The sequence below is a fragment of the Lolium perenne genome, chromosome 3, assembly GCF_019359855.2.
Source record: "Lolium perenne isolate Kyuss_39 chromosome 3, Kyuss_2.0, whole genome shotgun sequence".
Taxonomy (NCBI): Eukaryota; Viridiplantae; Streptophyta; class Magnoliopsida; order Poales; family Poaceae; genus Lolium; species Lolium perenne.
This window is the reverse complement of record NC_067246.2, coordinates 115,635,271-115,663,190: the sequence shown is the minus strand read 5'-3', so window position 1 is coordinate 115,663,190 and position 27,920 is coordinate 115,635,271. Positions and strand designations below refer to the sequence as shown.

The window sequence follows — 27,920 nt, the reverse complement described above, 5'->3', positions numbered from 1 at the left end:
GCATTTCCGGCAAAAAACAAGCAGCTCACAAGAAGGACAAGAATGGTACATATTGCTCAAAATTGGCTAAAATACACGGCATCAGTTCGTATCTTGCGATGTATCCATGTTGAAATATCAACTAACACAGGAAATCTCCGATATCTTAACACTCGACATAGCTATAGAAACCTAGACATTTTATATTACTTTGTTGACATAACAACGATAGTTGGAAAAAGGCCAAGAATGAAGAAAACAAAGCTCGACTAGTTAACATCTTCCAAAAACTGGTTGTTGGTTGATTCAAGCAGATCAAGCACCCACCTTGCTCCTATCCAGATTCTTGCCAAACCAAAAAGCAACGAGTAAGAGTTATGTTGCATTGTCATCTAGGGAGCTAATGTACTTCTGTTATTCTCCATTTTTCGTTGAAATGATCCAGGAATCTAGCCAGGAAAAAACAGAGAACCATTAATGTATACCAAGACAATTAAAAGTTGATGATGTTGTCCAAGCAAAAATGTAGCTAGGAGGCAACTTATCACTGCAAGTTATAAGATTGTTGGACAACTTTCATACCTTCACGTGCACTATTTCTAGACACACACGAAACACCCTCTACGATCACAACGAATCAACATGTACATCTAGTTGCATAACAAACATGTAATAAAGCAACTTTTGCACAAGCGTGAACCAACAATGTATGCTCTTGGGTGCATCAATATTTAAACAACTTATCACAAGTCTGAACAAACAAAATACTCTATGCTACAACTTAGACGAAAGAGAACATTTAGATGAAGCGATAATAAAGCAACTTAGCACAAGCGTGAACCAACAAAGTACATCATTCCGCAACCTAGAAGAAAGAGAACACATGGATGAACCGATAATAAAGCAACTTAGCACACGTGTGAACCAACAAAGTATTGAATGCCCCAACTTAGAAGAAAAGAACAAATGGATGAACCAATAATAAAGCAACTTATCATATGTGTGAATCAACAAGCTATTGTATGCCACAACTTAGAAGGAAAAGAACACTCGGATGAACTGATAATAAAGCAACTTAGTACATGTGCGAACCAACAAACTATTCTATGCCACAACTTAGATGGAAGAGAACACTCGGATGAACCGATAATAAAAAAACTTAGTAACTTAATAAGGGAATAAGAAATTCCTATTCACGGAGGAATAAACACAAAACCCTAGACACCCATCCAACCCGACGATTGCATGGTCAGATACTTAACAGCTAAAAAACCTTGGATCCCCTATATGTACAAAAAATTAACGGAGACAGTGAATAACTTGATGGGCTAAGCAACTTAATCGAAGGATGACTGCCTAGTTAGACAACAAAAACCAATTCTATGCATATGCAAAAAAACAACATAATAGATGGACAATAAGCAACTTAATTAATGGTCTAAGCAACTTATCATTTTGATCATCGTCTAGTCAGACAAACAAAACCTATTCATCCAATGAAACACTAATTAACATAATAAGGAACACTAATTAACTTAATTAAGAAGGTTAAAAAACTCATCCAATGAAAAGAATGGATACCGTGCTTCCGCATATGAATATCAACTTGGGGGGGCCTAAAAAACCTAGCTATACAACTTAATGATGAGTAAGTAAATTAATTAAATTTGATAAGCAACTTAAAAGCCCTAAATTAATGAAATGTGCCTGAGCAGAGGACAAAACCATGTACTTCTATTTGTAGGATCACGCTAGGTGATGGGATGACTGCAACTTTGTGAAACCAGCAAACAATAAAGTGGAACCAAGATTGCAACTTAAGTACCCCGGAAAGCAACTAAGCCACGTTTGGTTCTGCGCCAGGGCCAGCCTTACCAAAATATTGTCACAGCCATGAGGCTTTGGTGCTGCTTGATTGGGTGCAAAATAATTGGTGAGCCTAGGCCCATCCCATGCCTGCCAATGGATTATTACACAATACCGTGCGCGAGCGGAGGGCAAAAAATTGGCTGCCAAAATTTGGCAGGGCATGCCGGGGCTCAGTCCAAACAGTCCCTACAACTTAGTTATACCAGAAAAAACACAGTGAAAACGAGACTGCAACTAACCTACACCCGAAAAGCAATTAGGTAATGGGTTAAATATAGTGGAACCAAGGCTGCAACTTACCTACACCCGAAAACAACTAGGTGATGGGATAACTACAACTTAGTTATACAAGAAACAACACAGTCGAACCAAGAATGCAACTTACCTACACCCGAGAAGCAACTATGTAATCTGATAACCACAACTTAGTTACACCCACAAACTCAAGAACCTTCAAACTCTTGGATGACTCAACAAAAAAGCAGGGTGATCTTAAAACCTGCACCGGTTTTCAGCAATAACACAATCTGTTGTGTAATCAACTTAATTAAATGTTGTATGTTACTTTACCATGTAGGAAATTCAACTTAATATCATGGTGAAGGCAACTTAACTTTATTGACATTGGATCATTTCTATCCAACTTATGCTAATCTAGCTATCAAACTTAGTACTATGCTAGAAACAACTTATCTATGTTGCAAAAGCAACTTCAAACTATCGTACAATAAACTGAATTAACTTCCGAAACAATAAAGTTAAAAGCATGGGAGAGCAACTTAATCATGATGTCAGAAACAACTTATCTATTTTCCAAAAGCAACTTCAGTCTTAATCAACTAGTGCAAAACAAAGTTAATAGCGAAGGGAAGAAACTTAACTATCTTCCCAGAAACAACTTATCTATTTTGCAAAAGCAACTTCAATCTACAAAAAATAAACTTAATTAACTACCGCAAAACTAAAGTTAATAGCATGGGAAATCAACTTAACTATGTTGCTAGAAACAACTAATCAATATTTTGGAAGCAACTTAAATCTATGAGGGAGTAAATCACCTAAAACTAGCTCCCCATCCACCCCTACAAAAAATGATCTAAACCATGTAACCAGCTAAGTTAGTGTGGTTGTTGCAATTTACCTATGCTGGTAAAGACAACTTAGTCTATACAGGGGAGCAATTACGTTTAGCTAGACAAAACACAGCTGGTCAATGATCCAAACAGCAATCTAATTAACTGGACACATCAACTTACCAATGATGATCACCTTAGTTAAGACCACAGTCCTTATATATTGTGCGCCGAGCTATCTCATGTTCTCTAGCGATGTACTAGCAAGACAAATCAACCTGCATACCATATAGCCATATGTTGTACTAGTTAATTATCCAAGTGCCTTTTTCCGCTTGCCCGATTGGTTATTGGTTATTGGGATGATAATATCAGCAAAAGCTTTAATTCCCCGATAATAAATTGAAAGCTCAAAAATTCCTGGAAGATCATCCTGTTGCTATACTAGACTGTGTGGTCCAACGAGAAGTGACCAAACTCATAGGCTGGAACCTCACAGTTTTGTGGTCCAAGAGCATCTCTAGCAGATCCCCCATATTGGCCCGCATATCCCTATTGGCAGCCAAGATGGACATAACGAAGAGCAGCGACTTCAGTATGTTGAAAAGCAACTTAGCACATGTTTATAACAACAAAGACAATGTCTAGAAAGCAACTTAGCACAACATATTTTGTTCGAATAGACATTATCCGTAAGCTACTTAACACACATGTGACGCAACAAAGCACTATATTCAGAAGCAACTTAGAAGGCATGTCTCCAGGGCACCTCATTACTGACACACATCCACAAACTCCGTTGATGCTAATAAATTACCAAATCCCTGCTATGAACCGATCAATTGGTCAAGTGGCCAATTTCTAATCCAGCACAAAACACATGAGAATTTGGTGTGTAAATCAAAATAGCACCGAATAGTCACTTACATAACCCAAAAAGTCCACCATTTCATGCTTTGTGAATTAACATTGCGCGGACTATTCACATTCCAGCTGCAAAAAATGGCTCGAGTTTTTGGGAATATACCTTCAATTTTGGGGTGAAAAAATGTCTTTGGAATTCCAAGGCATCCCCCATCATTCCCATGCTTCTCCAGATTCTCGGTCTCGCACTCGTGGACTTTATATCATCACAACCGATCAATTGGTTTTCACTCTTATTAAGAAAGTAGAATTTTAGGCAATTTGGCAAGAATCGGTAGTCAACTTAATTTGAGCGGTGCAGTTAACACCATCTAGCTACTTTGGATTGTTGTAAGAAAACTCAATTTTAGCTAGTAGGCAACTTAATATTAATAGTTACACAACACTTAGAATTAGTTTCAGGTTGAGTACACCTATTTCGACAAGCAACCCATATGATCTCTCACCAGGTCAATACACTCGGTAGAATAACAACTAGTCTACCTATAAATGCAGAGTTGAAGCAAGCATTGATCCTAAGCTAGCAAGAGAAATAATTCATGTACCAAACACAACCTTCAACTTCAGAGTTGGTGACCAAAGGGCTTAGCAACGGGGGCAATAATCCTTCATGATGTACTACTACTACTAGCTGGTACACTAGTCTATCGAGTATGATCGATCTGGCACTCCATCCTATGCATGATTTACTACTAGCTGTATGTACGAGCAAACGACGACCGCGCACGACAGGCACATATTTCTCCATATCGATCAGCTCAGCTATACTGCAGTAGTAGAGTAGTATTAGGATGCAATATCGCTACAGTAGCACGACTAGCTCGTTCTCTATCTCTTCCTATTGCTATACCAAATTACCAACACATGAAGCGAACCAACAGCTAACTACGGAGCTTTGAACAATCAATATTAATACCAAAATCATGGCTCTAGCTAGCCTGACAGCTGCAGCGAGCATACCCGGATGAACTGATACCTGGAGGTGGTGGTGCCTGGGCAGCACGCTGTAGTGGTCATACTGGCTGGGGTCGCCGATGCAAGGAGGGTAGGAGGCATGAGCTGGTGGAGGTAAGGAAGGGCTGGCGGAGGAGAGGAGGGGCCATCGGATAGGAGTGGGGCCGGTGGAGGAGGGGGGGGGGGCTGCCTCCGGCATAACGGCTGGCCGGCGAGGCAGCGTGACGGAGGAGATTGAGGGGAAGAGAAAGTGAATCGGTTGCGGGTGGCTGGGAGGCGTCAGGGAGAGGGGCACACAAGTGTGGGGGTGTAGCGGGGGAGGAGGGCCTGAAGTGGAGGAGGGGCGCGCCGGAGTTGGGGGAGACTGGCCGGCGGCGGCGGAGGGGTTTGAGTTGGGAGAGAGGCCGCGAGAGAAGAAGGGGAAAGCGGTTGCGACCATAGCTGTATTGTATTTGTCGTGATCGGAATGATCGTCGCGCGCGGCTCCATCGGACGGACCAGAATCGAAGGCTCTGAAGAGCAAACGAGCCCTCGTGCACTTATTAGCATTTGGGTAGATTTAAGTCATTTAAAAAGGAATCGGAGGGAGTAAAAAAAAGTCCACGGCGCACGGCGAGCTCCGCCGTGTCGCCTAGTCAAACCACTTCGCTCTCTCCGCGCTCCGGTCTCCAGAAGAGCTCGAATCGCCTCTGGCCTCGCCTCGTCCCGGAGCAGGCCAGCTGCCCAGCGAGCCGAGCGCGGCGCCCATGGAGTTCCAGAAGATCGTGGTCGCCAATCCCATCGTCGAGATGGACGGTGAGAAACCCCGATCCCCGCTTCCAATCCGATGTTTGTACCACGCCGCGCTTGATTTGTCTAGTGTCTCTCTGCGATCCACGAGAGAATGTACAGATCAATGGCTGGGCTTTGCTCAGCTTGGGAATTGTTTCGCCGTACTGTGGTCGATCGGTGAATTAGGCTGCTTTACTTTGGTTTGGATCATGTGCATCTGAACTGGGACTCAATATTTTCCCTTACATTTTCATGTTCTTGGCCCCCTTGGCCTAATTTACTTGTGCTGGGCAATGTGATTTTTGGGTGAAGTTGTTCGGTGCTCGAATGTAGAGATCGTTTCATGCTAGTATGGCGATTAATGTTCGTCAATTTAATTAGTTTACTTGATGATTTGATATCTATGCACCGGTGAGTCTTAGAGGCGTATTGAAGAGCAGAGGTAGGAAGCACGCTGAATTAGCTAGATGTCTCTCTGTTGAGTGACATGAAAGATCGAGTAAGCACACGTGTATACAGCGATAAAAGGACAATAACATTGCAAATCCTGTTCCATGGCACGCAGTATACAATATATCCAGACACCAAGTTCAGAACTTATCTGCAAAAATATCTCAAAATAGAACTTAAATAGGCCCTTTTTGATTGGGCCTTGTTGTATACCAAATGTCAGGACAATATCTTCTTCAATCAAAAACTTCAGTAGTTAGTATTTGCTGAAAAAGTTCCATGGATAAACTTTATGTTAGCATATACAAAAAAAAAAGTATGTTTTCCCGGTGTGTGTCATTCTTTTTCACATTGGGAGAGAGTGCTTCTGCAGACTAACTGACCCGTAAAGTTTATATTCATTTTGTGCAGGTGACGAGATGACTAGAATTATATGGAAATGGATCAAAGATAAGGTTAGTTATTGTCATTTCTGTTTGTTCTTGATTTTGATAGAATACTTAACCAAGGGCCGTGTTCAGAATCTCTGATTATCTTATATCATTTTGTTCAATTTTTGGTGCTTTAGTGTTTCTTATTGTCCGCGTCTTCATTTGATAGACATTTTGAAATATTTTATTGCAGCTTATATTCCCTTTCCTGGATTTGGACATAAAATACTATGACTTAGGTCTACCTAACCGTGACGCTACTGGGGACAAAGTAACAATAGAAAGTGCAGAAGCTACCCTAAAGTAAGCCTCACTTTTTCTGCTTCATGGTTCTGGGTCATTCTATGTTTTCTTGTCTCTCTTTTGAGTTATGCCTTTCTTTCATGACAACAGTATTTTCTACTGGAATGGCTATTATTAGTGCTTTTTGCTGAACCTCTTGGTCCTAGTCCCAACTAGCAATTATTGTTAAATGAAGGAATTTGCATGTGTGCCAGTGGTTTCTTTTTCGAGAATACACCCTGGGAGGTGTATTGATCACATAGAAGAAAAGCCAGAAGGCTCACACCACAACGTTCGTGCTGTCAACAGGGGTGACAGCTCCCCGAGCAAAGCCTAATCTCCGTCCCTCCACGAGAAAGGAAAGGGGTCAGGAAAGCCGAAAGACTCGGAGCGGAACAACCTAGCTAGACGCCAACTGAGGGACTCCTCCTTGATCCTACCCCTAATCGCTCGAGCCTCCGGTGCCGCACCGTTGAACACCACCTCATTCCGGTGCCTCCAGATGCACCAGAAGACAAGGATAACCGCCGTCCAAAGGTCCCGTCTCAGCCCCGAGGGGCAGATCAAGGAGGACCACCACTGAACAAGGTCTGTGTCCACGGAGGGGAGCCACTCCATCATCCCCCACCGAGCTAAGACCCAAGCCCAGATCTCGCGCGTGACCACACAACCTAGCAGAAGGTGCTGAATGGACTCCGGCTCTTGGTCGCACAGAGGGCAAGCAGCAGGGTGTGGAAGGCCGCGCCGCTGCAGCCTATCCGCCGTCCAGCACCTGTTCCGGGAGGCAAGCCAGGCGAAGAACTTACATAACGCTGATACATAATGGATGTATATTGTTTGTGCCTTTGTGGTCCCTATATTTGTAGCCTATTGAGTTATGCTGTAATTTTGTTCCAGGTATAATGTGGCCATCAAGTGCGCAACTGTCACCCCAGGTGATGCTCAGAAGAATTTGATTTCATTAACCTATGAGCATTATGTATCGACAGAAGCTTTGGACACATATGTTAATTTTGATTTGGTGGCACGCTACTTTTGAGCTTACAGACGAAGGACGTGTAAAAGAGTTTAATTTAAAAGCTATGTGGAGGAGTCCAAATGGGACAATAAGGAACATCTTGAATGGTAAACCACTCACTAGTGATCAGTTTATTTCACATATGTTCATTGAGCTTCGTGAGTCCTGTATTTATTCTATGCTTAACTTTCATTGATGCACCTGTTGTGGTTTCTTTTTTACTTACATCATAGGAACTCATTGACTTCTGCAGGAACTGTTTTCCGGGAACCAATCATCTGCAAGAATGTTCCTCGGCTTGTACCTGGTACGGTGGTTTTATTGCACTTTCACACACCAATGCTTGGAGCTCGTTGATATTTATGCTACATATTTTACTCTGCCAGGATGGACAAAACCCATATGTATTGGAAGGCATGCTTTTGGTGATCAATACCGAGCAACAGATGTAATCATTAGAGGGCCAGGGAAGCTCAAATTGGTATTTGGTATGTAACTCAAGAAAACTAGTTATTCAGCTACTCTTGTGATTGGTCTTACAAGACAGAATTTGTAGAACTTAGCACTCATTATTTTGTAGCTTGATCTCTTTATGATAAAAAAATGTTAATGCTTCTCAAAATAGAGACATGGTTGTTGGCATCGACATTACATGTGACCATCTTGGCACATAAGCTTGGCTACCACTATAATCAGGAGCACTACTTCAGGACCTATTAATGATTTATATGCGTATACACTGAGTAGAATCAGTTTCTCTTACTAAGTACTCCGTACTTTGTATTTGTGAGCGCACCTTACTAATATAGTTAAGTACCAATGATATTTTTCTGCAGTGACTTATGAGTTATTCGTTGTGCTAATTTCATGCTTACACTCTTATCTTCTGAAAACTGCCACAGATGGCGTAGAGGAGCAAATAGAGTTGGATGTGTTCAACTTTAATGGTGCTGGTGGGGTAGCATTGTCTATGTATAATACCGATGAGGTTTGTTTAGCTAGCTTGGATGCTCTGTATCTTCAAAATTGGTCTTTAAACCTGACATACTTTATCTTATTGCATTGGAAATAGTCTATTCGGGCATTTGCTGAATCTTCAATGAACGTGGCTTACCAGAAAAGATGGCCACTTTATCTTAGTACCAAGAACACGATCCTCAAAAAATATGATGGAAGGTCAATATTCAATTATCATACATTATCTAGTTTTTTTTGGAGATAGTCTTGAATCCATGTATGGCTTACACTGAAATATCACTCTCCTTACTTGCCGGTTTATCTCATATATCAGGTTTAAAGACATTTTCCAAGAAAACTATGAAAAAAATTGGAGAGGCAAGTTTGAGAAGGCAGGAATATGGTATGTCTATTTGCTCTATTGAACAGATAAGTATATAACATGCTTTGTTTTCCTTCTGTTCCAGACTAATTGTTGCTGTGGCAGGTACGAACATCGGCTGATCGATGATATGGTGGCCTATGCCCTTAAGAGTGAAGGTGGTTATGTTTGGGCTTGCAAGAATTATGATGGAGATGTGCAGAGTGATCTGATTGCTCAAGGTTTGTGCTCATCGTATATGGATGTTATTCCTTGCAACCTTTTATCTTGAGAAGGATTTCAGTTCATTTGCTAAGAGAAGTATGGTTTTACTTCTGCTGCAGGTTTTGGATCCCTAGGTCTCATGACATCAGTTCTGGTAAGTGTATGCCCTGATGGATGCTTCGTGCTACTCTCTGTATTTCAAAGTTATTATCACCATTTGTTTTATTATTGAGAATACATCTAGATTGCACTGTCCTGCACCTGATATGTGCTTCTCTGTGCTCATCTTAACAGTTATAATTTTTTTATTGCTTTAGGTGTGCCCTGATGGTAGAACAGTTGAAGCTGAAGCTGCACATGGTACAGTCACAAGACATTACAGAGTCCACCAAAAAGGAGGCGAAACAAGCACAAATAGCATCGCGTCAATCTTTGCATGGTCGACTGGACTAGCACATAGGTACCAAGGGTGAATTAAATTATAGAAATAGATGATATTGATTTTACTCATGTTAAACCTGGATTCTCTTTTTGTGCTCTGTTGACCCTAAACTTCTTATACACAATCTTCATTTTCGTTAAACCAGAGATTTGAGAAAATTATGTTCTGAACTTCAGTTGGAATTTTCACTTTAGGGAGGTTGTTCTAGCTTTATACATTCTTATTTGCTACTTCTGTAAACACCAAGTAGGCCACAGTAATTTTATTTGCTACTTTTGTAAAGATCTATAGCTGAAGCATTACGCGTTAACCTTGAACACTTGTACAGGGCAAAGCTGGATGACAACAAAAGACTGTTAGATTTCACACAAAAACTGGAAGCTGCTTGTGTGGGAACAGTGGAATCTGGAAAGATGACAAAGGATCTAGCTCTTCTCATACATGGGCCAACGTAATTCTTGCATCTCGTTTTGTATTCTGTAGCGACAATACAAAACTTAGTTCTAATCACCATTCTATCTATTAATTTTAATTTATACTGATTATCTTGACATCCTACAGTGTTAGCCGAGATAAGTATCTGAACACAGTGGAGTTTATCGATGCGGTTGCTGATGAGTTGAAAACAAGTTTGTCAGTAAAATCGAAGTTATGAAGGTACTTCAACTAAGATCCTTTCCCTGTATTTCAGCTTAAGTGGCTTGTAATGCTTCTGTGAGGCTCATGTTTTCTTATCTAAGCATAATCTGCTATTCTCAACACAGGAGCGAACAGGGCAAGAGACTTGTTAAGATCTCCCATAATATACGATTTTATACCTTTGTACTATGAATAAGAAGGTGGGCAACGTTCCTTACAATACTCACAATCTCACATAAAGCCTCTGGTGACAATCTGAATGCACCTTGGAACAATGAAGAAAGTCTATGAATTTAGCTCGAAACTAAGACAACTAGGCCTATAGTTCACTAAATTCTGATTCATGAACAAGTCATTGTCTAGTAGCTCTTCCGAAAGTTCTGTCCAAACCAAGTGTGGTTTTGTCACCCCCTACATACATACAAGTGGTGTTTGCAACAAATAAGCTTTTATTTTATTTTATTAAAAACACTGTCATGTCCCAGACATGGAATCAAAGGCAACTCAAAATATGGAGGTGATCGTCCTTTTACATTGATGCAAGTTACATGTTTCAATAATCCTTACAGCTTCAGTTTGCTTTCATCATTGGGCAACCTGAAGCCGATGCTGCAGAAGCAGCAGGCGGGCTCAAGAAGCTGGCGAGGAAGTTGCCCCGCTCGTAGTAATACTCTGCCTTCTCCACCTTCATCTCCTCATCAACCTGTATCACATTATTGCAGCGGACCATATATCAGTGTTTCCTCTGTTAGTGTAGATTCCCAGGTCTGAACAAAAGTTAACTGCATGGACAGCACGGAGATCTTATATATACCAAGGTGCCAAACAAACTTACATGGAAGATGCAGACGCCAAAGAACTCCACACGCTGGCCATGAGGCGGGTGCCCCTTGAACGGCCCCTCCATGTACCCCCAATGTCGGAACTTGAAGGCGACCTTCGGTGGGTCGCTGTTGTAGACGTCAAGCACCTCAATGGCAAAACCCCGTGGAAATGCTGTGAGGAATGTTGACATGCCGGAGTCGACAGTTTCTTTGTCCGGGTCATAGATGCGGTGCTCTGGCGGCAAAGTGGTCGCCAGGAACGCGTTGTAGCCTCCCATGGCCGACCATTCCTTCCGTGTCAGAGCCTTCATCCCTGCAAGCTTTTCATGTCGTTACACGGCGCGCTAATCTGGCAAGGTGTGGAAGTGTGTTGTGTGCAGCCATGAAGCCTCACCGTTGGTGCTCGCCGTGAATCCCTGGGAGTGAACGCACTTCTGATCCTCGGGGCGCACCTTGTGGAACATCTCCATCTCCCAGGTCTTGAGCAAGCGCTGCACCTTCTCTTCCACAGACCCCTCCGGCCATTCCTGTTGCAGTATGGATCATATGAACATAGTTTTGAATAACAACAATCTGTGTAGACACAAGGATTTTGCTCCGTAGAGAGTGAAGCGATTCACAGAGAGGCTAATATGTACATTGGTCCTCTCTTCCTCGAAGAGCTTGTTGACCACGTCGAAGTTGGGAGGGGCTCCGAGCCTCCACACCGTGTTCTTTTCGCCCTCGCCGTGGATGAACGACCGGTACTTGTCGCCTCCTGTTTCTGCAGACGCCATAGCTAATTGCTTTCCTCTCAAAATGGACAGGTTGATTGTGGTATTTGGAAGCGGCGAGTCAACTAAATAGAGAGGAACTGCATCATTGCAAACGTCACTGCGTTGGAAATTAAGAATAGTATACGCTATCCACCAACCCAATTCTCAAGCCGTCCCTGTCTCACTGAGTTCCTCCAATCCTTTTGGCTGTAACTCGTCGTGTCCACTGGAAAATGTTTAGACTTCTTTTTTTGACCATAGGAAAAAGGATTTTGCTTGTGATGACAGCTTGTCTCTTTCTTCTGCATGTTTTAATTATTTCCCCCCCTTGTCTAAGAAAACATAAAACCTCATGCGCGCCTGTTTATAGCCAACGTTAATTGGCCGTTTGTATTACTGCTCTTGAGGATCTAGCTTACCGGAGAGTTGTTGTTCTCAGTACAATTAGCACAAGCACACGTCTTCAACAACATCATACCTTGTCTTTGGCGCTTTTTGCTAACATAAAAAATGAGGTGGAACTGTGGATGTTCATGGGAGCGAATCGTTTGAAAGATACAATGTCGAGATAGTAGCATCATATCTAATTTTCGCTTTTATTTTTGTCAAATCTTTTGCTTAATTAATAGATTGGGCCAAATCAATTGCCCCCAGGGTATCAGCCTCAGCCCTTGGTCAAAATCAAATGCAAAAATCATGAAATAAGTGGACCCAAAGGTGGCGTTTGTACCAGAACAATAAAAACCTTTTTTTAAGGAACCGTGAGCTTATTAATTAGGCAATAATATCCTTACAATTATTTGAGACGACCTCCAACACATGTTGGGACTGATCCACTAAGTAAACCATTTGCGCTATTGTTGCCTGATTGCGCTAACACGATCCACCTTGGTAATGCTACTATCTTGGCAAACCTTGTTGAATAATCTAGTAGCTTGGGTACTGTTTAGGGGTAGAAAGTTTGGATAATTGCACATTTGATCCCATGTGCATATGCTCCTGCCATTGTAAAAAATATTTTAAAGTGTCAAGAAAATTCCAAACAAAAATTCGGATACTGTTTCAGTTAATTTTCAATTAACACTTTTCCGATGTAAAAGTAGTTAGAGCTCCACGTGTTTTGTGTGTTCAGGAGCAGGTCAATAGGATCGAGCATATCGATCACTTACATAAGGCCTAAGCCCAGCTTTAAATTAATAAAGCTACAAAGGTAGAGTACAAAGATGCTGAGAACAGCTTACGACGCAACACAATTACAAGCAAACACCAGAAATCATGAAGAACAGCTTGCAACAACATGGTCCTTTTTAGCTATTTGCAACCCGGTGCCGAAGAAATCAAGAGGGAGCCGGCCTGTGTGGCTTGACAAGGGAGAAACACCAGGTAGTTGCACAACAGCCACATCCAGTCCATCGTTGAAGAAGGCTCCCTGCCTCCTCGCCCTAGCTTGAAGGGCGCCGCACCATCGACCGATGGAAACGCTCCCCTGAACCTGAATGCGGACTGCTGGCGAGGATCGAAGTAGACCAAACCAAGCAAGCAACGCCAGGCCAAGCACATCGAGAAGCACCTCAGCGGACCGAAGATCGAACACGTCAGAGACAAAGCTACTGGGAACGCTGGAGAAGACACCGGCACACCTCCAACCACACACCAAATGCCCACACCCACCCTCAAGCACCCCAAGGCCGCGCCTTCAGCAAGGGGAGCAACGCCAAGCGCCACCGCAACCCAATCCAACATTAGGTTTTCACCTGGGGTCATAGGAGTAGGGGGAAGGATAGTACCCCGACGACGCCCCCAACAAGGAAGGCGACGCCCATGGATGTCGTCGCCGTCGTGACCGGCACCACCTGTTAGGGAATTCTCCCGGTCGGAGAGTCCCGCCAACCTCTAAGACGTTTCAAAACCAGCCAGACCGGGCGCATCCGAGGAGAGGAGGGGCTGGTGGCTTCCTATCTGACGCCGGCGACCATCGAAGGAGCCCCCAGGCCACGACCAGCACCCTCCGGTTCCACGCCGTCCACACGGCCGCAGAGGCCAGCAAGCATCGGCAGACACCGCTCGCCGCCAAGCCAGTGCTGCCCCACCACCAGAACAGGGCCGCCACCCTGGGATCCGAGCTCCCACCGAGGCCGCCCTTACCTGAGGCCGAGCCAAGGGCCAAGCCATCGGAGCAGGGGCACCACAGAGCAGCCGCATCGGCCATGGCGAGCCTGGCGTGGCGTTTCTCCTTCTACCCACCACGCGGAGAGCCAAGAGCCTAGATCCCCGCCGCCCCCTTCACCGGGGTGTCGGGCTTAGCCCGGCGGCGCCTCCGGGAGCGACGAGGAGGAGAAGAACGGAGGAGGGGGGCATCAGTGGCCTAGGGTTTCGCCCCCTCGGTCGCTAGGAGGGGCGACGTGAGGGGAGCGGAGCCATCGATCACTTCTCAGCCGTGGGATGGCATGATCTGGTAGGAGAGGTGGCGATAGTTGCGGCATGTTTTATTTTTCTGAATAAGAAGCAAAACCCGAAAAGAAGCAATCGATGTACGATTGGACGCTGCACAAAACTAGTGAGTTCATCGTCTCTCTCCCTATCTCTCTCGATTTCGATCTAAAAGGAAACAAGAGGTATCAGGGCCACATCGAGGGAGATGTCGAAGACTCCAACAGCGTAAGAGAAGAACAACGGAGTGCATGTGGAGGCCGGCGCGTTAGGCAGGTCCAAGCCGCCGACGCCTTGGCGCATATCTGTGTCCCCAACTCGACGCCGTGGTTGTAGTATGTTGAGGTGCGACGAAGGAGAGATGGTGATCCGCGAGCGTGTCGTGCGGGAGAGCACCGGCTCGGTGAACTACCCCACCCTCACGCGATTCAACTACGTGGAGTGGGGGCCCAACATGATGAGGACATCCCTACCTCACTACTACCTCCGTCATTGCAAGTTGAAGATGATCCTGCTGTGAAGCTCAAGTCCAATGAAGTTAGGATTGGACCAATGACACGAGCTCGTGCGAAGCTACTTAAACAACAGGTGAACTTGTTCCTAAACTATACTGTGATTGATGAGAACTTTTGTTGCGGTCAGAAACCCACCGGCGAGCAGCGACGGGCAACACAGGAGAGTCGGGAGCAACTTAGGGCTGCGGCTGGCCCTGGTCCCTCCGAGCGACGGCCCGCAAAGACTCCGGCACGCACGTCCGATGCTGGTGCAAGGGCGTGCCACCTGACCTATACCTGGTCAGGAAGGTGATGAAGATGCCTCGCTTAGTTTCCTGCATGGCATACACATAAACATTAAATACGAGCCTCGATCGGCTCTCAGGTTATCCTGTGAATTGGCTCAAAGAGCCGATCCACCCATGATTCACACGAGGTGTACGAATATATGGTGGTCCTGCTTGATCAAGATAATTAAAGCTAAAACGATCTACGACGATTTAGGGTTTTCACCGCATAATCGGAACGTCCTACTCACGATTGGGCCTCGCGGCCGTGCACGGTGATCGTAAGCCGATCCTAGACAGGGCCTAAAAACCAACACGAGGTTGATCCCCGGAACATCTTGTCTAGGGCTAGCAAACTACACCCTACGCGCCGCTGGATCCTCCAACCCTTTGTAAGGCCTAACTATACAGATATTTAAACTAATCCTTGAAGAACAAGGAGCAACCATAACGGATCGGATCTACTAAATAATGATCAAGCGGGGTGCCGCCCCTACACCTAAGATAGGTGTAAGGGCGGCTAGATGTCTAAGGGTTGCACTACGACAGCATATGATACGAAGAACAATGCTAACCCTAACACATCTAAGATAACTACGTTGCTCGCCATCAAAAAGGCTTCAGTACGAGCAACGCATGAACAACGAATAAACTTGTACTGCCTAGATCGCAAGATGCGATCTAGGCAGCATGATGCTTACCCGGAAGAAACCCTCGAGACAAGGGAGTTGGCGATGCGCCTAGATTGATTTGTGGTGAACGTGATTGTTGTTTATTTCATAAACCCTAGATACATATTTATAGTCCGTAGACTTTCTAACGTGGGAATAATCCCCACCGTGCACGATACAAACTCTAACTAACCGACACGTATCCTACTATATTACAGATACACGGGCAAACTAGCCCAAAACTTTGCATAACAGGCCGATTCACGTATTTCTTCCATGTATATTCTTCAAGTCCATCTTGATCGCGGCCCACCTCTGACTCGGTCAAATTCTGGTGATAACACATGCCCCCTGGTTTTGGAATTGATAATTCCAAAATCACTCTGCTTTTCTTCGTCGGGTCATGTCGTGGCAGAACCGTCGCAGTATCCTTCATCATGATGCCTTGCCTCCTCAACTTCTCCGCGTGACCTGGCAGTTTTTTTTTAGGCACCACTTCCTCGGAAACTGCTGTGGCATTGAATTTCCACTATATCCCCTTTTATTTAACCGCTCCAAACAGTTTACTTCCGCATCCCCTTCGCATTAGCACTCCAAAAGCCCTCCTGCGCCACCATGTCTTCTTCCTCCTCTGCCTCATCGGATCTTTCCACCCAGTCCTCCTCTTCCCGCGAGCCGACGCCGGAGCAGAACCCGGAGGAGGTCCATGCGGCCAACACCCGCCGCGCCATCGAGGCCGGGGAGGAGTCCAGCCATGACTTCTCCGTCTGGTCTGAGGACGACAAGTCCTTGACCGACGGGGAAAGTGACCTCCGCTTCCTCGCCGACGGGGAAACGGAGGAGGAGAGCGATGACGATCGCTTCTCCTGCGACGACTTCACCTCTCCCGAGGAGGAGGAGGAGGAGAAGGAGGAGGAGGAGGAGGAGGAGGACGACACCTCCTCCGACGAGCCGCCGGCCAAACGCTTCTGTCCCTGGCCGGGGAACCTCAGTGACTTCGACAGCAACAACGACGACGCTGACGAGGAGGATGAGGACAATGAGGGCCCGGCCGGCGGCCGCTGGAGCAGCGACGACGAGCCCGCCGGGAGTAGCGCCGACAGCGGCGACGACGGCGACGACGAGGGCAGCGACGGCCCATAGATAGGACCATTAGCATAGGATCAGTAGTAGTAGACAGGGCAATGTATCCCCTAGTACTTCCTTTTGGGAGCAATCAGCTCTTTATGTAAGAAATCTTGCTTATCAATGAAGAATTTCCCCAATTTGATTTTGCCGATTTCCCTTGAGCCAATTTAGCCGATATCCCCTCATACTGATTTTGCCGATTTGTCCCCTTAGCCAATGCTTAATGAGCCGATAGCAACGCATCGGTCCTTTACAATCCATCCTTCAATTCTTCAACTGATGACCTTGAGATCTGGTGGATAATGCGGAGTCTTCAAGAGAGCCTTTAAATTCTTCCCACCAGGCCCAATGATCTTCTTTTGTAAGAACTCACCATTTTTGAAGAAGGTTGCAATGAAGGATCAGCCGATGACACCTCAATCGGCTTCTAAAACAGAGCATCTACCGGGCCAGCTGCCCCCCGAGCCCCAGCCAAGGCGAGAATACTGGTGAGGATGCACAGATCAGACAAAAGGCTTTGAACTCACGTAATTCTGAGACAGCCACCCTGCCGATTCAGCCGCTCTTGACCCCATCGATTGCCTCCTCCTCCGTTGAAAGCCGATATTGCAGACGAAACACCAACGGCTTAACGAGCAAAAGGCCGCCTTGTACGCCAAAACGGACTTCTGACAGTCCTGCTGCAATCGGCTCATTGCAGCTGAGGAAGCTCTCACTGTTTGCCCCCTCGAGGAAGTAGAGGGCCTCACAGATGAACTGGACTTGGTGAAAATCTGCGTCTTGAACACGCAGCCGGTAGATCTTGTGTAAATGTACTAGAGTCGATGGCTGTGCATCGACTTTGTTTCTTAGTTCTAAAGTCGATGTCCTTGCATCGGCTGTATATCATGAATTTTTTTTTTACTGGCCGATTTTTCCTATCGGCCCCCAATATTTCACTGCACACATGTTCATCTGCACATGTTCATCTGATTAGGTGCCCCCCGAGCCGAATCTGTCAGGTAACTGCAGATATCGGCTCTGTAGTTAGTCAAGGCACTGTATTTGCACGTCGGCTCCGGTAGGACCAATGTTGATTTTTCCTAACTCATCAGCCGACGTAAAACCGCTGCCCAGTAGATCGACGTTGAACACAAGCAGAACATGTGGTGAGGATAATTTTGGCCGATTGCTGGAATCGGCCTCCATATTGATTGAAGCGCTCAATGAAGGTTTTGTAATATTCCTTCATGGATCTTTGGGGCCGATCCCAAGGATCGGCCTCGCCACGTTTGCTCATCGGTTTGTTCTTGCTACACGGTCAGGCCAGTGGATAAGACCAGCCTAACCCTGCCCTTCGTCACGTCGATGCGCTCGCAGTCGTCCAAATTGATACCTGAGAGTCGCTCTTGGCCTGCTGTTTCCCAAGCGTTCATGCCAGCCGTTGAAATCTCGGCTGAGTCATCGGCCTGGACGACCTCTACCTCATCTCCATCCCACTGTATTACGCATTGGTGCATCGTGGAGGGAATGCAACAGTTGGCGTGGATCCAATCTCTTCCTAGCAGAACAGCATAGGTGCTCTTGCTATCGACGATGAAGAACGTCGTAGGGATGGTTTTCCTTCCTACGGTCAGATCCACGTTCAGAACACCTTGGGCGTCAGACGCTTGGCCATTGAAATCGCTCAATGTCATGTTGGTCTTGATCAGATCCGAGCTAGAGCGTCCCAACCGACGTAGCATAGAGTATGGCATAATGTTGACTGCCGCTCCGGTGTCCACCAGCATCTTATTGACAGGCCTCCCATCGATATAACCTCGCAAGTACAGGGCCTTCAGATGTCTGTAGCTTCTTTCTCGTGGCTTCTCAAAGATAACCGGCCGTGGGCACGCGATCAAGTTGTGCCACAGGTGCCTCGTCTAATCCTGGAGCACTGAACTCCGTAGGAAGGATGAACACCATGTTTGTGCCAGCCGATGTTTCATCATCGGCTTTCCTTTGCTTGGGGCGCCACTCCATTTTTTGTGGTCGACCCTCTTCATCCAGGGTTCGCTGAATTTTAGCGGCCAGATCAGGCCGCGCCTTCCTTAGCGTGTGCAGGTATAACCTTTCGGCTTCCTCCAAGCTGCGCAATCGCTGAACCCTACGCTTTTGGGAACGGCTGAGTCCATCAGGGCACCACCTTGGCCGGTGGTACCTGTCTTCTTCTTCTTCTTCATCATCGTCTTCCAAATCCTCGAGATCTTCCACCCGAGGGGACTCAGCGTGTTTGCTTCGAGGTGGGAGAGGCCCTAGACGTTTGAACACGGACACGTTAGCTGCATCCTTCCTCTTCTGTCTACATTCTCGCGCTGCCGATTGTAGGCAATCGGCTCATTCCTGAATCCCAGCAGTGTCTGAAGAAGGGGCAGTCCCAGTGCCTATCCTCGTCGTCTTGCTTCCTCGATTCTTCCTTGGCACGACGCTCGTACTCCTCCTCATCGCGATCATGCCGACGATGTCCCCGGGCGTCCCTAGCCAGACGGTCTCTATCATCATCGTCGCTGGATCGTCGGCGTTGGCTATATTGACTCACGTACTTGTTGAGGAGGTGATCGGAGAGAGGTCGCTGATATCTTACATTCCTCACTTCTCCCTCTGTGATGTAGCGCTTGCCATCGTGCCGGAGCCGATCGCGTGGAGCGGCCTCCTCTGTGTCCTTGCTACGAGAGCAGCTGCCCTCGTCTCCATCCTTGCCAGAGTGGTGTCCAGGTCCTACCATGTTGATGTTGAACGAGAATCCTGGCTGGCAACCTTCAGGGTAAGTGCATTCCACCATGTTAACGGCGGGGAAGGGGTGGGTGTCGACCTTCATGGCGTACTGGTTAAAAATCATACGTCCTTGTTCTATCGCCATTTGGATCTGCTGACGCCACACCCTGCAGTCGTTGGTGGCATGGGAGAACGAGTTATGCCATTTGCAGTATGGCTTTCCGTTCAGCTCCTGTATCGTGGAGATTTTGAGGCCTTCGGGTAACTTCAACTGCTTCTCCTTGAGTAGGAGGTCGAAGATTTGCTCAGTTTTAGTCACGTCAAAATCAAACCCTCTGGGCGGACCTGGTAGCTTAACCCATTTGCAGGACACGGGGGTTGCCCCCCGAGTCCATTCAGCCACTGCTACCTCTTGATCTCCCGCAGAACCTTCGTCTTCATCTGCCTCAACCAGGACTACCGCACGCTTGAATTTGTCCTGGTACAAGTCCGGGTGGCGCTGTTCATATGCTGACAGTTTCTGAACCATGTGCGCCAGTGAAGGTTAGTCTGCTTGGGAGGCCATGTCCTTGATTGGTGATGCAAGGCCCACCACTGCCAACTCGACTGCTTCCTTTTTAGACACACGAGCCGAATAACATCGGTTCCTTAGATTTCTGAAGCGCTGGACGTATTCTGCCACGGTTTCTCCACGCTTCTGACGTATTTGAGCTAGATCGGCAATGCCGGCCTCGGAAGCCTCTGAGTGAAACTGCATGTGGAACTGTTCCTCCAACTGCTTCCAAGTCCGGATCGAGTCCAGTGGCAACGAAGTATACCACCCGAAAGCCGATCCCGTGAGGGACTGTGTGAAGAACCTCACGCGTAGTGGATCCGATGCTGAGGCCGTTCCTAGCTGTGCCAAATATCGGCTCACATGCTCGATGGAGCTGGAACCATCTGATCCATTAAATTTGGAGAAATCAGGGAGCCGATATTTGGGTGGTAGCGGGACCAATTCGTACTTGTCGGGGTACGGCTTGGAATAGCCGATTGTCCTCCTTTTCGGCACCATGCCGAACTGGTCTCTCAGGATCGTACTGATTTGATCCGCGGTGCTGGCTGCAGGAGTCGAACTCTGAAGATTCGCCGGAGTGGTATACTTAGCCAGCCATGCTTGCTTTTCCAGCTCTGAGCCAACTGCAGGAGCTGAGCTCTGGAGGTTTGTCGGAGTGGCATATTTAGCTAGCCACGTCTGCTTCTCAAGATCTGTCGCTGACGTTCCTCCTGCTTGTCCAGAAGTCCCTGCTGTTGCGGCCTGGTTTGTGAGCGCCCAGTTACCGCAGTCTGGCACGTATGTGCACGTGTATCCGTGAGGGATCTCCTTAGGCGCCTCGTGCAAGAACTGGTAGTCACTAGGGTCACCACCGATCTTGTAGACGACGAATGCCTGTGAATTCGGCACTTCTGGTGCTGCCAACGCGAATGGCAGCGGTGGACGGGACTGGAGTGGCATCTCTCCTTGGTATGTCCCGAGAGCTGGTCCTGACGGAGAGTACTGGTGCCTCATGATCTCCTGGATCACCCGAAGAGCGACACGCTCCAAAGTGTTCACCAGGTTCTCAGAGTGGCGGTGCAGCGAGTGAGCCACCATGTAGTTAATCTCCTGACGCAGGGACCTGGTGCGTTCTTCTGACGGGGCGGATAGGTCTATTCCATCGAGCGCACCTTCAGGCGAGAACCCTTTCCACCTGATGCCATGTGAACGGGTTCTGTGAAAAGAGCCGATGAGGTCGGCTTCGAGGATCGCTTTGACCTCTTCATCGTTCTTCGTGAGCTCCTCGGTCAGATCCTCGTACGTGACTGGGGTGCCGTCCGCCATCTCAGATGTAGATGGCGATGTGGTTGATGTCGAAGATTGTCCCACCGGGCGTGCCAGAATGTGTTGCGGTCAGAAACCCACCGGCGAGCAGCGACGGGCAACACAGGAGAGCCGGGAGCAACTTAGGGCTGCGGCTGGCCCTGGTCCCTCCGAGCGACGGCCCGCAAAGACTCCGGCACGCACGTCCGATGCTGGTGCAAGGGCGTGCCACCTGACCTATACCTGGTCAGGAAGGTGATGAAGATGCCTCGCTTAGTTTCCTGCATGGCATACACGTAAACATTAAATACGAGCCTCGATCGGCTCTCAGGTTATCCTGTGAATCGGCTCAAAGAGCCGATCCACCCATGATTCGCACGAGGTGTACGAATATATGGTGGTCCTGCTTGATCAAGATAAAGCTAAAATGATCTACGACGATTTAGGGTTTTCACCGCATAATCGGAACGTCCTACTCACGATTGGGCCTCGCGGCCGCGCACAGTGATCGTAAGCCGATCCTAGACAGGGCCTAAAAACCAACACGAGGTTGATCCCCGGAACATCCTGTCTAGGGCTAGCAAACTACACCCTACGCGCCGCTGGATCCTCCAACCCTTTGTAAGGCCTAACTATACAGATATTAAACTAATCCTTGAAGAACAAGGAGCAACCATAACGGATCGGATCTACTAAATAATGATCAAGCGGGGTGCCGCCCCTACACCTAAGATAGGTGTAAGGGGCGGCTAGATGTCTAAGGGTTGCACTACGACAGCATATGATACAAAGAACAATGCTAACCCTAACACATCTAAGATAACTACGTTGCTCGCCATAAAAAAGGCTTCAGTACGAGCAACGCATGAACAACGAATAAACTTGTACTGCCTAGATCGCAAGATGCGATCTAGGCAGCATGATGCTTACCCGGAAGAAACCCTCGAGACAAGGGAGTTGGCGATGCGCCTAGATTGATTTGTGGTGAACGTGATTGTTGTTTATTTCATAAACCCTAGATACATATTTATAGTCCGTAGACTTTCTAACGTGGGAATAATCCCCACCGTGCACGAGACAAACTCTAACTAACCGACACGTATCCTACTATATTACAGATACACGGGCAAACTAGCCCAAAACTTTGCATAACAGGCCGATTCACGTATTTCTTCCATGTATATTGATGGCGTGTAACTCACACGTTCGTTGGGAACCCCAAGAGGAAGGTATGATGCGCACAGCAGCAAGTTTTCCCTCAGAAAGAAACCAAGGTTTATCGAACCAGGAGGAGCCAAGAAGCACGTTGAAGGTTGATGGCGGCGGGATGTAGTGCGGCGCAACACCAGGGATTCCGGCGCCAACGTGGAACCTGCACAACACAACCAAAGTACTTTGCCCCAACGAAACAATGAGGTTGTCAATCTCACCGGCTTGCTGTAACAAAGGATTAACCGTATTGTGTGGAAGATGATTGTTTGCAGAAAATAGTAGAACAAGTATTGCAGTAGATTGTATTTCAGTAAAGAGAATTGGACCGGGGTCCACAGTTCACTAGAGGTGTCTCTCCCATAAGATAAACAGCATGTTGGGTGAACAAATTACAGTTGGGCAATTGACAAATAAAGAGGGCATGACCATGCACATACATATCATGATGAGTATAGTGAGATTTAATTGGGCATTACGACAAAGTACATAGACCGCCATCCAGCATGCATCTATGCCTAAAAAGTCCACCTTCAGGTTATCATCCGAACCCCCTCCAGTATTAAGTTGCAAAGCAACAGACAATTTCATTAAGTATGGTGCTTAATGTTATGAAGAACTACATAATTATACATATCATGAATGTTTTTTCACTAGTGGCAACAAGCACAACACAACCTTAGAACTTTCTCATCCTTTGTCCCGGTGTCAATGCAGGCATGAACCCACTATCGAGCATAAATACTCCCTCTTGGAGTTACAAGCATCTACTTGGCCAGAGCATCTACTAGTAACGGAGAGCATGCAAGATCATAAACAACACATAGATATAACTTTGATAATCAACATAACAAGTATTCTCTATTCATCGGATCCCAACAAACGCAACATATAGAATTACAGATAGATGATCTTGATCATGTTAGGAAGCTCACAAGATCCGACAATGATAGCACAATGGTGAGAAGACAACCATCTAGCTACTGCTATGGACCCATAGTCCAGGGGTAGACTACTCACACATCACTCCGGAGGCGACCATGGCGGCGTAGAGTCCTCCGAGAGATGATTCCCCTCTCCGGAAGGGTGCCGGAGGCGATCTCCTGGATCCCCCGAGATGGGATCGGCGGCGGCGGCGTCTCTGGAAGGTTTTCCGTATCGTGGCTCTCGGTACTGGGGGTTTCGTCACGGAGGCTTTAAGTAGGCGGAAGGGCAAGTCAGGAGGGGGCACGAGGGCCCCTCACCACAGGCCGGCGCGGCCAAGGGGGGGCCGCGCCGCCCTAGGGTTTGGGCACCCCGTGACCCCACTTCGTTTCGTCTTCGGACTTCTGGAAGCTTCGTGGCAAAATAGGACCCTGGGCGTTGATTTCGTCCAATTCCGAGAATATTTCGTTACTAGGATTTCTGAAACCAAAAACAGCAGAAAACAGCAACTGGCACTTCGGCATCTTGTTAATAGGTTAGTTCCAGAAAATGCACGAATATGACATAAAGTGTGCATAAAACATGTAGATAATATCAATAATGTGGCATGGAACATAAGAAATTATCGATACGTCGGAGACGTATCAGCATCCCCAAGCTTAGTTCTGCTCGTCCCGAGCAGGTAAAACGATAACACAGATAATTTCTGGAGTGACATGCCATCATAACCTTGATCATACTATTTGTAAAGCATATGTAGTGAATGCAGCGATCAAAACAATGTATATGACATGAGTAAACAAGCGAATCATAAAGCAAAGACTTTTCATGAATAGCACTTCAAGACAAGCATTAATAAGTCTTGCATAAGAGTTAACTCATAAAGCAATAATTCAAAGTAAAGGTACTAAAGCAACACAAAAGAAGATTAAGTTTCAGCGGTTGCTTTCAACTTGTAACATGTATATCTCATGGATATTGTCAACATAGAGTAATATAACAAGTGCAATAAGCAAATATGTAGGAATCAATGCACAGTTCACACAAGTGTTTGCTTCTTGAGGTGGAGAGAAATAGGTGAACTGACTCAACATTGAAAGTAAAAGAATTGTCCTCCATAGAGGAAAAGCATCGATTGCTATATTTGTGCTAGAGCTTTGATTTTGAAAACATGAAACAATTTTGTCAACGGTAGTAATAAAGCATATGTATCATCTAAATTATATCTTATAAGTTGCAAGCCTCATGCATAGTGTACTAATAGTGCCCGCACCTTGTCCTAATTAGCTTGGACTACCGGATCATCACAATGCACATGTTTTAACCAAGTGTCACAAAGGGGTACCTCTATGCCGCCTGTACAAAGGTCTAAGGAGAAAGCTCGCATTGGATTTCTCGCTATTGATTATTCTTCAACTTAGACATCCATACCGGGACAACATAGACAACAGATAATGGACTCCTCTTTTATGCATAAGCATGTAATAACAATTAATAATTTTCTCATTTGAGATTGAGGATATATGTCCAAAACTGAAACTTCCACCATGGATCATGGCTTTAGTTAGCGGCCCAATGTTCTTCTCTAACAATATGCATGCTTAACCATAAGGTGGTAGATCGCTCTTACTTCAGACAAGACGAACATGCATAGCAACTCACATGAAATTCAACAAAGAGTAGTTGATGGCGTCCCCAGTGAACATGGTTATCGCGCAACAAGCAACTTAATAAGAGATAAAGTGCATAATTACATATTCAATACCACAATAGTTTTTGAGCTATTTGTCCCATGAGCTATATATTGTAAAGGTGAATGATGGGATTTTAAAGGTAGCACTCAAGCAATTTACTTTGGAATGGCGGAAAATACCATGTAGTAGGTAGGTATGGTGGACACAAATGGCATAGTGGTTGGCTCAAGTATTTTGGATGCATGAGAAGTATTCCCTCTCGATACAAGGTTTAGGCTAGCAAGGCTTATTTGAAACAAACACAAGGATGAACCGGTGCAGCAAAAGTCACATAAAAGACATATTGAAAACATTATAAGACTCTACACCGTCTTCCTTGTTGTTCAAACTCAATACTAGAAATTATCTAGACCTTAGAGAAACCAAATATGCAAACCAAATTTTAGCATGCTCTATGTATTTCTTCATTAATGGGTGCAAAGCATATGATGCAAGAGCTTAATCATGAGCACAACAATTGCCAAGTATCACATTACCCAAGACATTTATAGCAATTACTACATGTATCATTTTCCAATTCCAACCATATAACAATTTAACGAAGAAGAAACTTCGCCATGAATACTATGAGTAGAAACCAAGGACATACTTGTCCATATGCTACAGCGGAGCGTGTCTCTCTCCCATAAGGTGAATGCTAGGATCCATTTTATTCAAACAAAACAAAAAAACAAAAACAAACCGACGCTCCAAGAAAAGCACATAAGATGTGATGGAATAAAAATATAGTTTCAGGGGAGGAACCTGATAATGTTGTCGATGAAGAAGGGGATGCCTTGGGCATCCCCAAGCTTAGACGCTTGAGTCTTCTTGACTTATGCAGGGGTGAACCACCGGGGCATCCCCAAGCTTAGAGCTTTCACTCTCCTTGATCATGTTGCATCATACTCCTCTCTTGATCCTTGAAAACTTCCTCCACACCAAACTTAGAACAACTCATTAGAGGGTTAGTGCACAATAAAAATTAACATATTCAGAGGTGACACAATCATTCTTAAGACTTCTGGACATTGCATAAAGCTACTGGACATTAATGGATCAAAGAAATTCATCCAACATAGCAAAAGAGGCAATGCGAAATAAAAGGCAGAATCTGTCAAAACAGAACAGTTCGTATTGACGAATTTTAAAATGGCACCAGACTTGCTCAAATGAAAATGCTCAAATTGAATGAAAGTTGCGCACATATCTGAGGATCACTCACGTAAACTGGCATAATTTTCTGAGTTACCTACAGGGGAAAACAGCCCAGATTCGTGACAGCAAAGAAATCTGTTTCTATGCAGTAATCCAAATCTAGTATGAACTTTTCTATCAACGGCTTAACTTGGCACAACAAAACACAAAACTAAGATAAGGAGAGGTTGCTACAGTAGTAAACAACTTCCAAGACACAAAATAAAAACAAAGTACTATAGTAAAATAACACATGGGTTATCTCCCAAGAAGTTCTTTATTTATAGCCATTAAGATGGGCTCAGCAGTTTTGATGATGCACTCGCAAGAAATAGTATTTGAAGCAAAAGAGAGCTTCAAGAGGCAAATTCAAAACACATTTAAGTCTAACATGCTTCCTATGAAGAGGAATCTTGTAAATAAACAAGTTCAAGAAGCATAATGCAATAAGCGTAGAAAGATAAAACAAGTGTAGCTTCAAAAATTTCAGCACATAGAGAGGTGTTTTAGTAACATGAAAATTTCTACAACCATATTTTCCTCTCTCATAATAACTTTCAGTAGCATCATGAGCAAACTCAACAATATAACTATCACATAAAGCATTCTTATCATGAGTCTCATGCATAAAATTATTACTCTCCACATAAGCATAATCAATTTTATTAGTTGTAGTGGGAGCAAATTCAACAAAGTGGCTATCATCATATATAGGAGGCATATTGTAATCATAAAAGAAAATTTTCTCCTCAATGCTTGGGGGACTAAAAAGATCATGCTCATCAGAGCCAGCTTCCCCAAGCTTAGAATTTTCCATAGCATTAGCAACAATGGTGTTCAAAGCATCCATAGTAATAACATTCCTATTAGCATGCATATAAAGTTCCATGGGTTTTTTAATTCTCTCTTCAAACACATCATGTCCTAATTCAAGATAAAGTTCATAAAGATCTCTCATATTTTTGTTGTTTTCCATTATGCTTAACTAGTGAAATAAAAACATGCATGATATTAAGTAAAGTAAAACAAGTAACTAATTTTTTTTGTATTTTGATTTAGTGCAGCAAACAAAGTAGTAAATAAAACTAAGCAAGACAAAAACAAAGTAAAGAGATTGAGAAGTGGAGACTCCCCTTGCAGCGTGTCTTGATCTCCCCAGCAACGGCGCCAGAAAAAGAGCTTGATGGCGTGTAACTCACACGTTCGTTGGGAACCCCAAGAGGAAGGTATGATGCGCACAGCAGCAAGTTTTCCCTCAGAAAGAAACCAAGGTTTATCGAACCAGGAGGAGCCAAGAAGCACGTTGAAGGTTGATGGCGG

At 45.4% G+C, this 27,920-nt stretch overlaps 2 protein-coding genes and 1 long non-coding RNA gene across 3 annotated transcripts; 1 reads left to right on the top strand and 2 right to left on the bottom strand.

Annotated features, from left to right (window-relative positions):
• Positions 1 to 34: 34 nt before the first annotated feature.
• On the bottom strand, positions 35 to 5,337 carry LOC127342217 (uncharacterized). Its single transcript, XR_007876351.2, has 2 exons — positions 4,822 to 5,337; positions 35 to 428 (listed from the first exon to the last, which is right to left on the bottom strand). It is a non-coding gene; the product is annotated as an uncharacterized lncRNA (long non-coding RNA).
• A 23-nt stretch (positions 5,338 to 5,360) lies between these two features.
• On the top strand, positions 5,361 to 10,918 carry LOC127342214 (isocitrate dehydrogenase [NADP]). The gene is made up of 16 exons (XM_051368174.2): positions 5,361 to 5,594; positions 6,432 to 6,475; positions 6,645 to 6,754; positions 7,631 to 7,668; positions 7,781 to 7,858; positions 8,005 to 8,058; positions 8,138 to 8,239; positions 8,654 to 8,739; positions 8,824 to 8,927; positions 9,043 to 9,111; positions 9,196 to 9,311; positions 9,414 to 9,448; positions 9,612 to 9,754; positions 10,065 to 10,187; positions 10,298 to 10,393; positions 10,501 to 10,918. The coding sequence occupies exons 1-15, from the start codon at positions 5,546 to 5,548 to the stop codon at positions 10,389 to 10,391; spliced, it is 1,245 nt and encodes a 414-aa protein (XP_051224134.1). The 5' UTR covers positions 5,361 to 5,545; the 3' UTR covers positions 10,392 to 10,393; positions 10,501 to 10,918.
• Positions 10,528 to 12,027, bottom strand: LOC127342216 (pathogen-related protein). The gene is made up of 4 exons (XM_051368175.2): positions 11,838 to 12,027; positions 11,594 to 11,726; positions 11,211 to 11,512; positions 10,528 to 11,078 (listed from the first exon to the last, which is right to left on the bottom strand). Exons 1-4 carry the CDS (start codon positions 11,973 to 11,975, stop codon positions 10,947 to 10,949), a joined length of 705 nt encoding a protein of 234 aa, XP_051224135.1. The 5' UTR covers positions 11,976 to 12,027; the 3' UTR covers positions 10,528 to 10,946.
• Between the last annotated feature and the right edge of the window lie 15,893 nt (positions 12,028 to 27,920).